The 11265-nt window shown below is 38.0% G+C and overlaps 1 protein-coding gene across 1 annotated transcript; it reads left to right on the top strand.

The window, feature by feature from the left end:
• Positions 1-8234: 8234 nt before the first annotated feature.
• On the top strand, positions 8235-10911 carry LOC145778593 (protein Red-like). Its single transcript, XM_082590113.1, has one exon. It carries the CDS (start codon positions 8266-8268, stop codon positions 9850-9852), a length of 1587 nt encoding a protein of 528 aa, XP_082446239.1. The 5' UTR covers positions 8235-8265; the 3' UTR covers positions 9853-10911.
• The last annotated feature ends 354 nt before the right edge of the window (positions 10912-11265 follow it).

Raw genomic sequence — 11265 nt, 5'->3', positions numbered from 1 at the left:
AATTTGTTGGAATAAATTCTTGTACTTCAGTTGGCTGTGCAAATGGTTCATCGTTCTACCAAGCATTTTTTGGTTCATCAGAAACTTATCTTTAGAATTTGAATTTTCTCATTAATTAAAATAACCAACTGATTGAAATATCAAAAATAAACTTAGAAATTGAATGTTTTTTGTTCCAAATCCAGCATTTAGGTTATTGTTGATCAAAACAAAATATAGTTGAACGTCATTACTATTACCATTCATTAACATGGAGGGTAATATTTTTAATTCAATCGAAAAGCAACTTGATTCATACACTAAAGGGGTTTTGACCAGTAATAGGTGGTCAAAACTGCCCGGTTTTAACCGGGCGGTTTAAACCGCCCCAATTTAAACCGATCAACCCTGCCAAAGCTGCATATATATTTGGCATTATATCGACCATTGACGGCTGTGCAATGAATTTCTGACGTAGCGTATTCACTGCCACAACATCACCGTCACGTTTGCAACAAGCGAACCACTGTTTGCGTTCACGCAGTAAATCCTTGCGTTCTCAGTCACCATCATAAAATTTGCTTACTTTCGTAACATCGGCTTCTTTCATTGTGGGATTCTCTAGCAGCTCTCGTAGCAAGTCTGCCATTCGGTATGATGAAGAAGGGAAACGGCTAACGATTGCATCTGACGCCGTTTGCAGAATGTTTTTTTAGACGTTTGAGTAGAAAACAGCAATTTTGTCTTCAAGCCAGACAAATTGTTTTCTCTCGAACGGCACTTCTTGACGCAGTGCGCGTGTTTGTGCTTAATTGTTACGCAATAGTACAATCATGTCTGCCTTTGATATGTGTGGCGCTGCGTGCCACACACAAATGTAAAACACTGAAAATATTGCGCTTTGGTGAAACGACTTTCAAGAAAGAAAAAAAAAACGTTATTTAGCAATGCAAATTTCCATTTGAATCGGTGTATTTTGTATGCAAACCAGGGCCCAGGGGTGCTCTCTCATTTATGTTGTTACCTCAGATTTTTATTTTGGGGTGCTTAAGCACCCTTCGCACCCTTGAAATGACGCCTATGTATAGCAGGATCGAGATTTGGAAAGTCCAACAGATGCTTTGTACGAAAATAAAAGTCTGCAACTGACCAAATAGGATCGTTATGACAGCTCTGACGATAACATATGATAAACAGCACAAATAATGTAAAGTGCTCTGCGCTCTCATTTGATCACCGATCGAGTTTGCAGCTACATTATAGATAAGGATGTAAGAAGTAGGTAACAGCTGTAAGGTAGGGTGAGGCTGGTGCCCCGACTTTTTTCAATCACCTCTACCTTTTTTTTGGTGGTGAGGTTTGATAAATAAAGCAACATGGTGAAGTTTTACAAAAATCGAAGTTTGTTTAGAGGTCGCAATATTCATTTTACTATTTTAGCCCCCATGAGATTTGACGAGACTGGTAAAACTGTCATATCTCGACTTATGAGTATCATAGGAAGTTGGCTTTGTGCTTAAAAGAACCGCAATGACCTATTTTCTATAGGTGTTATTAAGCATTTTCACCTGTAAAACGTTTACTTTTTAAGTTATTGCAAAAAAACTGTTTTTTAGACATTTTAGAATAATTTTTAGCCTAATACCTTGTAAGTTAATGTAATAATGAGCCAGTTTGGATAAAAAAAAATGTGTATATAGAGCCATTCCGTGTCAATTCACACAGTCAAGAAAATCAACCTCTTCGATTTTTCTTAAATTTTACATACCTTTTCGCTATCCTATATGATGAACAACTGCAAAATTTGAGTGAAATTTATTGAGAAACACGAGAGTTATGAAGCATTTAGTTTGGGGGGGTCTGCCGAGGGGGCACATTTTTTTTTATTTTTGGCCATGTTTGAGACCTTATTACTGCTAAATTAAATTAGGTAAGAACCCAAATTTTTTACATGTGATAGTACTTCTGCCAAATAGTGAAGAAACAACATTGTTCACATTGTCACTCTAAAAGGTCAAAAGTTATAGACATCCAAAGTTGGCCGTTTCCAGCTCTCGGCTAAAATTTTCCAAAATTTGAAAACCTTGCCAAGACCCTATTTTTGGTTGGTTTTGGCTGAAATTGAGTAGAAATGTTGTTTACAGGATTCTCTATGAACTGAGAAAATTTCAGTACAAAATATTAAATGGGTTGGGAGGTATTTAATGTGAAACATGGGTCGAAATGAAAAAAAGCAAAAAGTGGGGTCCTTTTAATACACCCCGGTTACCCATGACCCCAGTGAAAATTTGCACTGAATTTTTTTTTACATATTCACTAAGATATGACAAGTCTACCATGCAAAATTGATCCATGGTTCTCAATGTTTTCTTATAGAAAATATTCGTCAAAGTTTGGACAAAAACGCTAAAAATTAGAAATAAAAACTTTAAGGGGAGTAGGGGTGATCATTATTTTATCTTGCTATTGGCTATATAAAATGTTCTTGATGGCAGTAGCAATATTATGTGCTTGACAAACGACAATATAGACCTATAAATAAGTTTTGCAAGACGTTTTATGCATAAAGTTTAAGACATTATTATCTTTATGTGTTTTGGTTACACTGTCCGATATCGTTTTGTTCAATCTTTTGGTATTAAATTTTCTTTAATTGCATGAAGAAGAAGAAGTATATAACATCAGAATGCCATGTTAATGCAAGCCGAAGAACCTGATAAGCTGACATACACAGACTATTTGGAAAATTGGTGTGTTCCATAATTCTAACAAAGAATGCATGATGAGTTTGTGCAATGATTGCTCTGGCAGAGAATGTTTGAAGAGCTACTTAATTGATACATTCAGCAACCAGTATGATCTTGATGATACTATAAGGGACAAGCAATGGGCTCATACTGATAGAACGACAATTAACTGAGCAGCTAAAAAGCCTGGATGACTTTATTGAATCATTGTGTGACACCTTTCTTGCTTTTATTTACTTATTTATTTGCATCAGGCTCAACTCAAGATGGTCAATATTACAATCAAACATAAAAAGTAGAAACAAAGCAGATACTCAGCTCCGAAGAGCTGAGTCGTAATGTACCAAATACAGCTTAGAAGACCCATCACTTCATTAGCAAATCACAATCAAGTTACTTGAAACAAAATTTAGCTGATGATGAAGTCGTAGTACTACTTGATTTTGCTGAGAACTACTCTACTCATTTATTGTCCAAGATGCCGTGCAAGGGTTCCATTGGGACAACACTCCTGGCAACCCTTCACCCTTTTGTAATAGACTACAAAAAAGATGGAGCTTTAACATTAAAAAATTTGGTTGCAATATCAGATCACTTGGAACATTCAACAAGCACAATGCATACATTCATTAACCAAATAATTCCAATTATCAAATCACTTGGTAATGTGAAAAAATGATCTATTTCAGCGATGGTGCTGCTTCACAATACAAAAACCGTAAAATTTTTATCAATCTTTGCCATCATTCAACAGATTTTGGAATTGAAGCTGAGTGGCATTTATTTGCTACATCTCATGGCAAAAGTCTATGTGATGGAGTTGGTAAAACCACCAAAAAATTAGCTGCATGTGCAGTGCAGTCGTGCAAGTCTTCACGCAGCAACCACCAACAAATTCTCACACCACAAGATCTTTTTCAATGGGAGCAAGATCACATTTCTGGGTTTAAACATATTTGGGTTTCTTCAACTGAAATTCAAGACCTCAACACAAAATTTGAATTGGAAAAGCGATATGCATTGTGTAAAACAATAACAGGCACGAGATCACATCATACTTTTATTCCACAATCATGTGAGTCTTAGAAAATGCGTCGACTGTCAAATGATATTTCACATACCCTTGTGGATGTGGCACGAGGTCAATCACAACCCCCAGAAAATGATGCAAATGTAGGCCAATATGTGGCTTGCAGATATGATTCTGATTGGTACATTGGCATTATTTGTGAAAAAGCTATGAAACGCAAGACTTCAATGTTCAGTTTATGATACTAAACAAAAGCAACAAATGTTTAAACTGGCCCAGACTATCAGACATCAACAAACATGCTGGATTCCATTTCATGACATTATTTGTTCAATTGCTGAGCCGAGTATCCATGGTTCTTCTGGACAACAATACAAACTGAGCAATGAAGATTATGACAAAATTTGCCATTTTGTTCACTGATAATGAGGACCACGTCTACATGGTATATATATATAGGCTCTACATTACAGTTGTCAAATATATAACAATTGCTAGAATCACAATCAAAAATACACTTCAAATGTTTTCTAGTATATATATATAGTTCAATATTGTTGTATTTTTTTTTGAATTTTTTGTTTGTAATTTTTAACGTTTTTCTCCAAACTTTGACGCATACTTTCTGTAAGAAAACACTGAAAACCATGGATTAATTTTGCATGGTAGACTTGTCACGTCTTAGTGAATTTGTGAACAAAATTTCGGCTTGCATTAACTTGGCATTCTGATGTTATATACTTCTTCTTCTTTATGCAATTAAAGAAAATTTAATACCAAAAGATTGAACAAAACGATATCGGACAGTGTAACCAAAACACATAAAGATAATAATGTCTTAAACTTTATGCATAAAACGTCTTGCAAAAATTATTCATAGGTCTACATTTTTATTTGTCAAGCACATAATATTGCTACTGTCATCTAGAACACTTTATATAGCCAATAGCAAAATAAAATAATGATCACCCCTACTCCCCTTGAATTTTTCATTTCTAATTTTTAGCGTTTTTGTCCAAACTTTGACGAATACTTTCTATAAGAAAACATTGAGAACCATGGATCAATTTTGCATGGTAGACTTGTCATATCTTAGTGAATATGTAAAAAAAAATTCAGTGCAAATTTTCACTGGGGTCATGGGTAACCGGGGTATTAAAAGGACCCCACTTTTTGCTTTTTTTCATTTTGACCCATGTTTCACATTAAATACCTCAAAACCCTTTTAATATTTTGTACTGAAATTTTCTCAGTTCATAGAGAATCCTGTAAACAACATTTCTACTCAATTTCAGCCAAAACCAATCAAAAATAGGGTCTTGGCAAGGTTTTCAAATTTTGGAAAATTTTAGCCGAGAGCTGGAAACGGCCAACTTTGGATGTCTATAACTTTTGACCTTTTAGAGTGACAATGTGAACAATGTTGTTTCTTCACTATTTGGCAGAAGTACTATCACATGTAAAAAATTTGGGTTCTTACCTAATTTAATTTAGCAGTAATAAGGTCTCAAACATGGCCAAAAATAAAAAAAAATGTGCCCCCTCGGCAGACCCCCCCAAACTAAATGCTTCATAACTCTCGTGTATCTTAATAATTTTCACTCAAATTTTGCAGGTGTTCATCATATAGGATAATAAAAAGGTGTGTAAAATTTAAGAAAAATCGAAGAGGTTGATTTTCTTGACTGTGTGAATTGACACGGAATGGCTCTATAACCACTTTATTGTTCTTCAAATTTACTGCTGGAGAAGACTGTAATGATGGTTGCATCTTCAAAGGACCCTAGATGTTTTCTCCTGGGGACAGCTCCTATTATGAAGATACGAATCCCACAACTTTCCAAAATCGCCATGGAACTGGATTTGGAAAACCAAATTTTTTCAAAACTGAATAAAGATGATATTGACAATCTAAAGCTCCCCAACTTTATTGGTCAAGACTCTGGAAAGTTTTTTTCAATACCGAGACTAAATAAGGACTTCTTAGATGTGCCTATCATTGAATGGAACGACACCCAATCATACCATGATGGTTTAAAAATTGTAAACTCTTTAAAAGTGTGTCAATGTTTGTGTTGAGCGGGGAGTTAAAGTTGGTGCAGACTTCTTAACTGCGGCTAAGATCGAGGAACGTTATCAGACAGGCACAGATCGCTCACATACCGCCACCATTTGGTGTCACTGCGCAAGAAACTCACATCTGGCGCTGCGCTACTCAAGTGCCTGGCAGGCTCTAGCTGGGGGGTGAGGGCTGACACTTTGCATATAGCAGCCTTAGCCCTTGTCTACTCTTCAGTAGAGTAGCCTACTGTGCACCTGTTTGGTGCAGCAGTGCTCACTGCCATAACATCGACACTGCCATAAACAGCTCATGCGCACAGTGACCGGATGCCTGCGTCCCACAACATTGGACAATCTCCCCATTCTCGCTTGCATCCAACCCGTTGAGCTTCATCGCGAAGAAGCCACTCTGTCCATCGATCGACGGGCACTGGAGCTTAACCACCTTCTCCACAACAAGATCTCTGCTCTCCCAAACGAGCACTCCTGTCGACTGAAATCAAGACACCCATTCGTGCCAGCCGCTCAACTTCTCATCAATGAAGCTGATGTAGCCTACAAGACATCTCTGCGGCTACTTAGGCGGACCATAAATGTAGTTCTGAATGGAAGTCAAGCACCACTAGACTCTATTCGTTCATCGCCGACACATGCCCCATCGGCCTAACACAGCCAAGACAAGCATGGATGCGAGTCAACCGTCTTTGTACGGCGTCGGGCTTTTCTGCTCAACCATGCACCAATGGGGAATAGCTTCCTCCTCCTCCTCCTGTGAATGCGGTGCCGAGGAACAGACCGCAGACCACATCATCAATGACTGTTCCATCTTCAAGCCACCTAATGGAGTGGAAGGTCTGCGTGTCATGATTGAGGAAACCACAGACTGGCTGCTCTCTATAGTAGCCTTCCAGTGTAGCCCGGGAACATCGTGAATCTGGGGTGGTAAAAGAATAGACCTTCGGCCCCAGAGGCTCACACGACAACGACGACGAGTATTGAAAAAAACTTTCCAGAGTCTTGACCAATAAAATTGGTGAGCTTTAGATTGTCAATATAATCTTTATTCAGTTTTGAAAATTTTGGATTTCCAAATCCAGTTCCATGGCGATTTTGGAAAGTTGTGGGATTCGTATCTTCATAATAGGAGCTGTCCCCAGGAGAAAACATCTAGGGTCTTTTGAAGATGCAACCATCATTACAGTCTTCTCCAGCAGTAAATTTGAAGAACAATAAAGAGGTTACTCATTTTTTTTATCCGAACTGGCTCATTGTTACATTAACTCAAAAGGTATTAGGCTAAAAATTATTCTAAAATGCCTGAAAAACATTTTTTTTGCAATAACTTAAAAAGTAAACGTTTTACAGGTTAAAATGCTTAATAACACCTATAGGAAATAGGTCATTGCGGTTCTTTTAAGCACAAAGCCAACTTCCTATGATACTCATAAGTCGAGATATGACAGTTTTACCAGTCGCGTCAAATCTCATGGGGGCTAAAATAGTAAAATGCATATTGCGACCCCTAAACAAACTTCGCTTTTGATAAAACTTCATCAAATTGCTTTATTCATCAAACCTCACCACCAAAAAAAAGGTAGAGGTGATAGTCAAAAGGTTGAAAAATAATGGGGCACCAGCCTCACCCTACTGTAAGGACCTAACATGGAATTATGGAATGCCACTTGTCAATCTAATTTTCTAGCAGAATCAACAAATTTTCTGATCAGTTAAAAAAGATGCAATGACAGTTTTTTACGAGAAGGTTAAGTGCAAGTAACATGATGCTCTCGGCGTGAAAAAGCTTACAAAAAATTAAATTTTTAAATCTGATGTGACAGAGAAAAACTAATTTCATTTTTGGATTCAGCACTTCCAAAACTGCGCGGTGGGATGGCGCAGCGGATAAGGCGCTCGCTTTCCAATCATGCAATCCTGGTTCAACTCCGACATGAACTAGTTGTTGAAAAACACAGCTCACCTCTACCCAAGGTATAATAAATTGGGTGGGCGTAGTTGCTGAAAGAAAGGCGGCCGAGAGAAAGGAACTGGCCACCCTACTCTCGTTAGTGTCGAAGGCTTATTATAATGAGAATCCCCTCATCCCCTGATGCTTGGATTCAAGTATGGGACTCACCTTTTACTCCCAATTAACCGTTTTCAAAGTGAAATCTACCCGAAAAAGTTTATTTTTGTTGACCAGTGTAATATATCTGCAATATGTTTTGCAGTCAGCTCACATATTTACTATGACCACGTTTACATTACCATTTACAACTTTTGGTCGTGTGCTGGTATGCTTCATAAGTATTGTGTGCAGTTTATGTAACTTTTAAAATCATATATAAATCATGCTGCAGAGTAAATTTTTATCTGTTGCACTAGCTTAGGTATTGACTGGATATTATTTTGACAGGATTTTCACTAAAATTTTAGTTTAAAGAAGCAACGATGAGTTCTGAAGTGTTTTCCAATCCACTACCACCAGACCTAGCCGATGATCAATCAACACCTTCAGTTGAGCCACTGACCAATGCTGACTTTCGTAAACTTCTTGCCACCCCTCGACAAGGAGATGGGAAGACATCAGATGGTGACAAAACACAGCGAGGATTTGCTGCTCCCAGAGATTACACTTCTGCCAATGATTCCGCAGCAGAACAACGTCGAAAAAAAAAGAGCTTCTATGCAAAGCTTAAAAAGCAAGAAATGGAAAGGCAAGCTGAACTCGCGAAAAAGTACAGAGATCGTTCGAAGGAAAGACGTGAAGGAAAAGGTGATTATGCTGATGTAGAGTTGATCAGTACCACCGCCGATTATCGAGCCGTAGGTCCCACTTCCGAACTGGACAGAACATCAGCTGAGAAAAGAAGACAAGTGATCCAAGAGTCCAAGTTTTTAGGAGGAGATATGGCTCACACCCATCTGGTAAAAGGACTTGATTTTGCTCTCCTGCAAAAAGTACGAGCTGAAATAACAAGCAAGGAAAGAGAGGACGAAGAAATCCTAGATACAATATTGGAAAAGGATGAGCAGCCTGATACACCGGCGCCACAAAACGAGGGAATTTTAGAAGGAATAAACAATAAAATGGCAAAGAATGTTTACAGAATCTTGTTTCACAAAAATGTTTCGCTGCGAAATGAGACGTTTCTTCCAGGCCGAATGGCTTATGTTTTTGATATTGAAGATGAGTATTCGGAATCTGATCTCCCAACAACTCTGATTCGTAGCAAAGCGGACTGCCCAAATTTTGAAGTTCATACCACTCTGTCCACCAATGACATTGTCATCAACAAATTAACCCAAATACTTTCGTATTTGCGACAGGGAACAAAAGATAGGCATCGACGAAAAAAAGACCGAAAACACAAACAAGACGGCAACAGGCCTACAGAAGCCGACCTGAACATATTTGACGATGTTGATGATTATGTTCCATCAACAAAAGTACAGAAAAAACGCAGCAAGTACGGAGTGGGACCATACTTTGAAAAGTCCAAGACAAAACAGGACGACGACAACATAGATGCTCTCAATGCCTCCGCAAACGCATCCGTCAAGCAGCTCGTTAAAAATATTCACGAACAAAGCAGTAAGGAAAAGAATACATTGAACCAATCAGAGAAAGTGAAAAACAAAACGAGTGGAAACCCCTTGGTAGGGAGTAATGTAAATCTTCCGGATAGCTACGCCGAATGCTATCCCTCGACCCAGTTTAACTTGTCCGGTATGGCTGAAGATAGTGATGAGGAAGCAGATTACTCAAAGATGGATACTGGTAACAAGAAAGGTCCTGTTGGACGGTGGGACTTTGACACACAGGAGGAATACAGCTCTTATATGTCAAAACGGGAAGCAATGCCCAAGGCTGCGTTCCAGTACGGGATCAAAATGTCTGGAGGTAGGAAAACGCGACGAACTCGAGAACAAAACGAAAAACAAAAGCTGAACAGAGAGCTCCAACAAATCAAACGGATTATCACAAAAAGAAAAGGATCCTCGAAGGAAGATGGTTACAAGAAGCCAAAATATTAGCAGTCATGGAATGTCGCTGGGTAATCGTTACTGCAACGCATCCCGGCGCAGATGAACTCTGAATGGTCCGTTTCGGCGAGTCCGATTCGGCCAGTTCCCTATTCGGCGACAGCCTTTTTCCGCTATTTTTTGAAAATCCAACGACGCCTTCTGTTTATTTAGAAAATTTTGTATTTTATTCCACAATATCGTTTCTTGTGTATTCCGACAAAGAAAATTAAGTTAAAATGAAATTTAGCGAAAAATGTTTAAACCATTAAATTAAAATGTTTGCTCACATAAAATTGACATGTATCCTACGTTATCCACCTTTGCGTCATGTTTATGTCATTCGTCATGTCATTCATTTTTTAAATAAGCTATTTGTTGATTTTATATGATATTTCAAATATGTTTTATATCAAAACAACCTTTTTCACAAAACGATGCTGTAACTCAAAACAGTCAAAGAATTTTTGATGTCAACAAAACGTTTGAATGTAATGTAAAGGCAATTAGGCCTACATCGTTTTAACGTTGCCAGACTTTGAAATCCTGTACAAAAAGGAACTTTTGCTGACCAGGTATAGGTTGTACCTGAGAAACATTTACAAAAGCCATTCGATTTGTTCAAAGAACCCAATTAGCCTAACAGTTCGTATTTACATTGATTCAATGTCTGAATATTGAATAATATTTAATCGTTGGATTTACAGAAGGCGTCGTTGGATTTTCAAAAAATCGCCGAATCGGATTCGCCGAATAGTAGCAGACCCGATAAACTCGATCAATCGTGTGACAATCTGTGCTGTTTCTAGGAAGATTTCTTTCATTGAAAACTAGTAGGATGTGAAGGAGGCATACACTGTTCCGTCTGCTGTCCTATTTTTATGAAAGTGTACGTACACATATAATAGCTTGTAGATTGTTTTTGTAAACCCATATAAACAGCTCGAATTTCTGACAGTTACATTTTTATGGTTTGAAAGTGACAGTCCTTTCTGTGACCCCAAGCTACTATAAGGATTTTGAAGCTTTGGCACGATGGTTAAACAATTTCGATTAAAAGCATTTCGTGTATCATTGTCTTGCAGAAAGTTGTGGATCATTATTTTACTTTCTCTTGGGAGCTCAGCATTGTGAACGAAAAATATTAAGATCAAGCGGCGTTGGTTCAACCCTCGAAGTATGAGCAATGCGAGTCAAGGACTGCTCTACATAGGTCCACTAGTATCAGCGGCACTTAGAGGATAATTTATAGACGAGATCACATCAAGCCGAAGCTTTCACTCTGTCAGTTGCAATAACCTGGCTTGTTGCGTCACTATTTCATGAGCAAATTGGTAGATATAAGAGCATTTGTTCGACTTTCACTAGACTCTAACGAAATAGCTTTGTAAGTCTGTCCGATGATGTAAAAGATCTTACACAGCA

Source organism: Aplidium turbinatum, chromosome 10, assembly GCF_918807975.1.
Source record: "Aplidium turbinatum chromosome 10, kaAplTurb1.1, whole genome shotgun sequence".
Classification (NCBI taxonomy): domain Eukaryota; kingdom Metazoa; phylum Chordata; class Ascidiacea; order Aplousobranchia; family Polyclinidae; genus Aplidium; species Aplidium turbinatum.
The sequence above is the reverse complement of the archived record's forward strand: the minus strand, read 5'-3'. Positions and strand labels throughout refer to the sequence as shown.

Excerpts from the sequence above, each read along its gene's own strand:
- LOC145778593 (XM_082590113.1), top strand. The coding sequence starts at position 8,266 with ATGAGTTCTGAAGTGTTTTCCAATCCACTACCACCAGACCTAGCCGAT.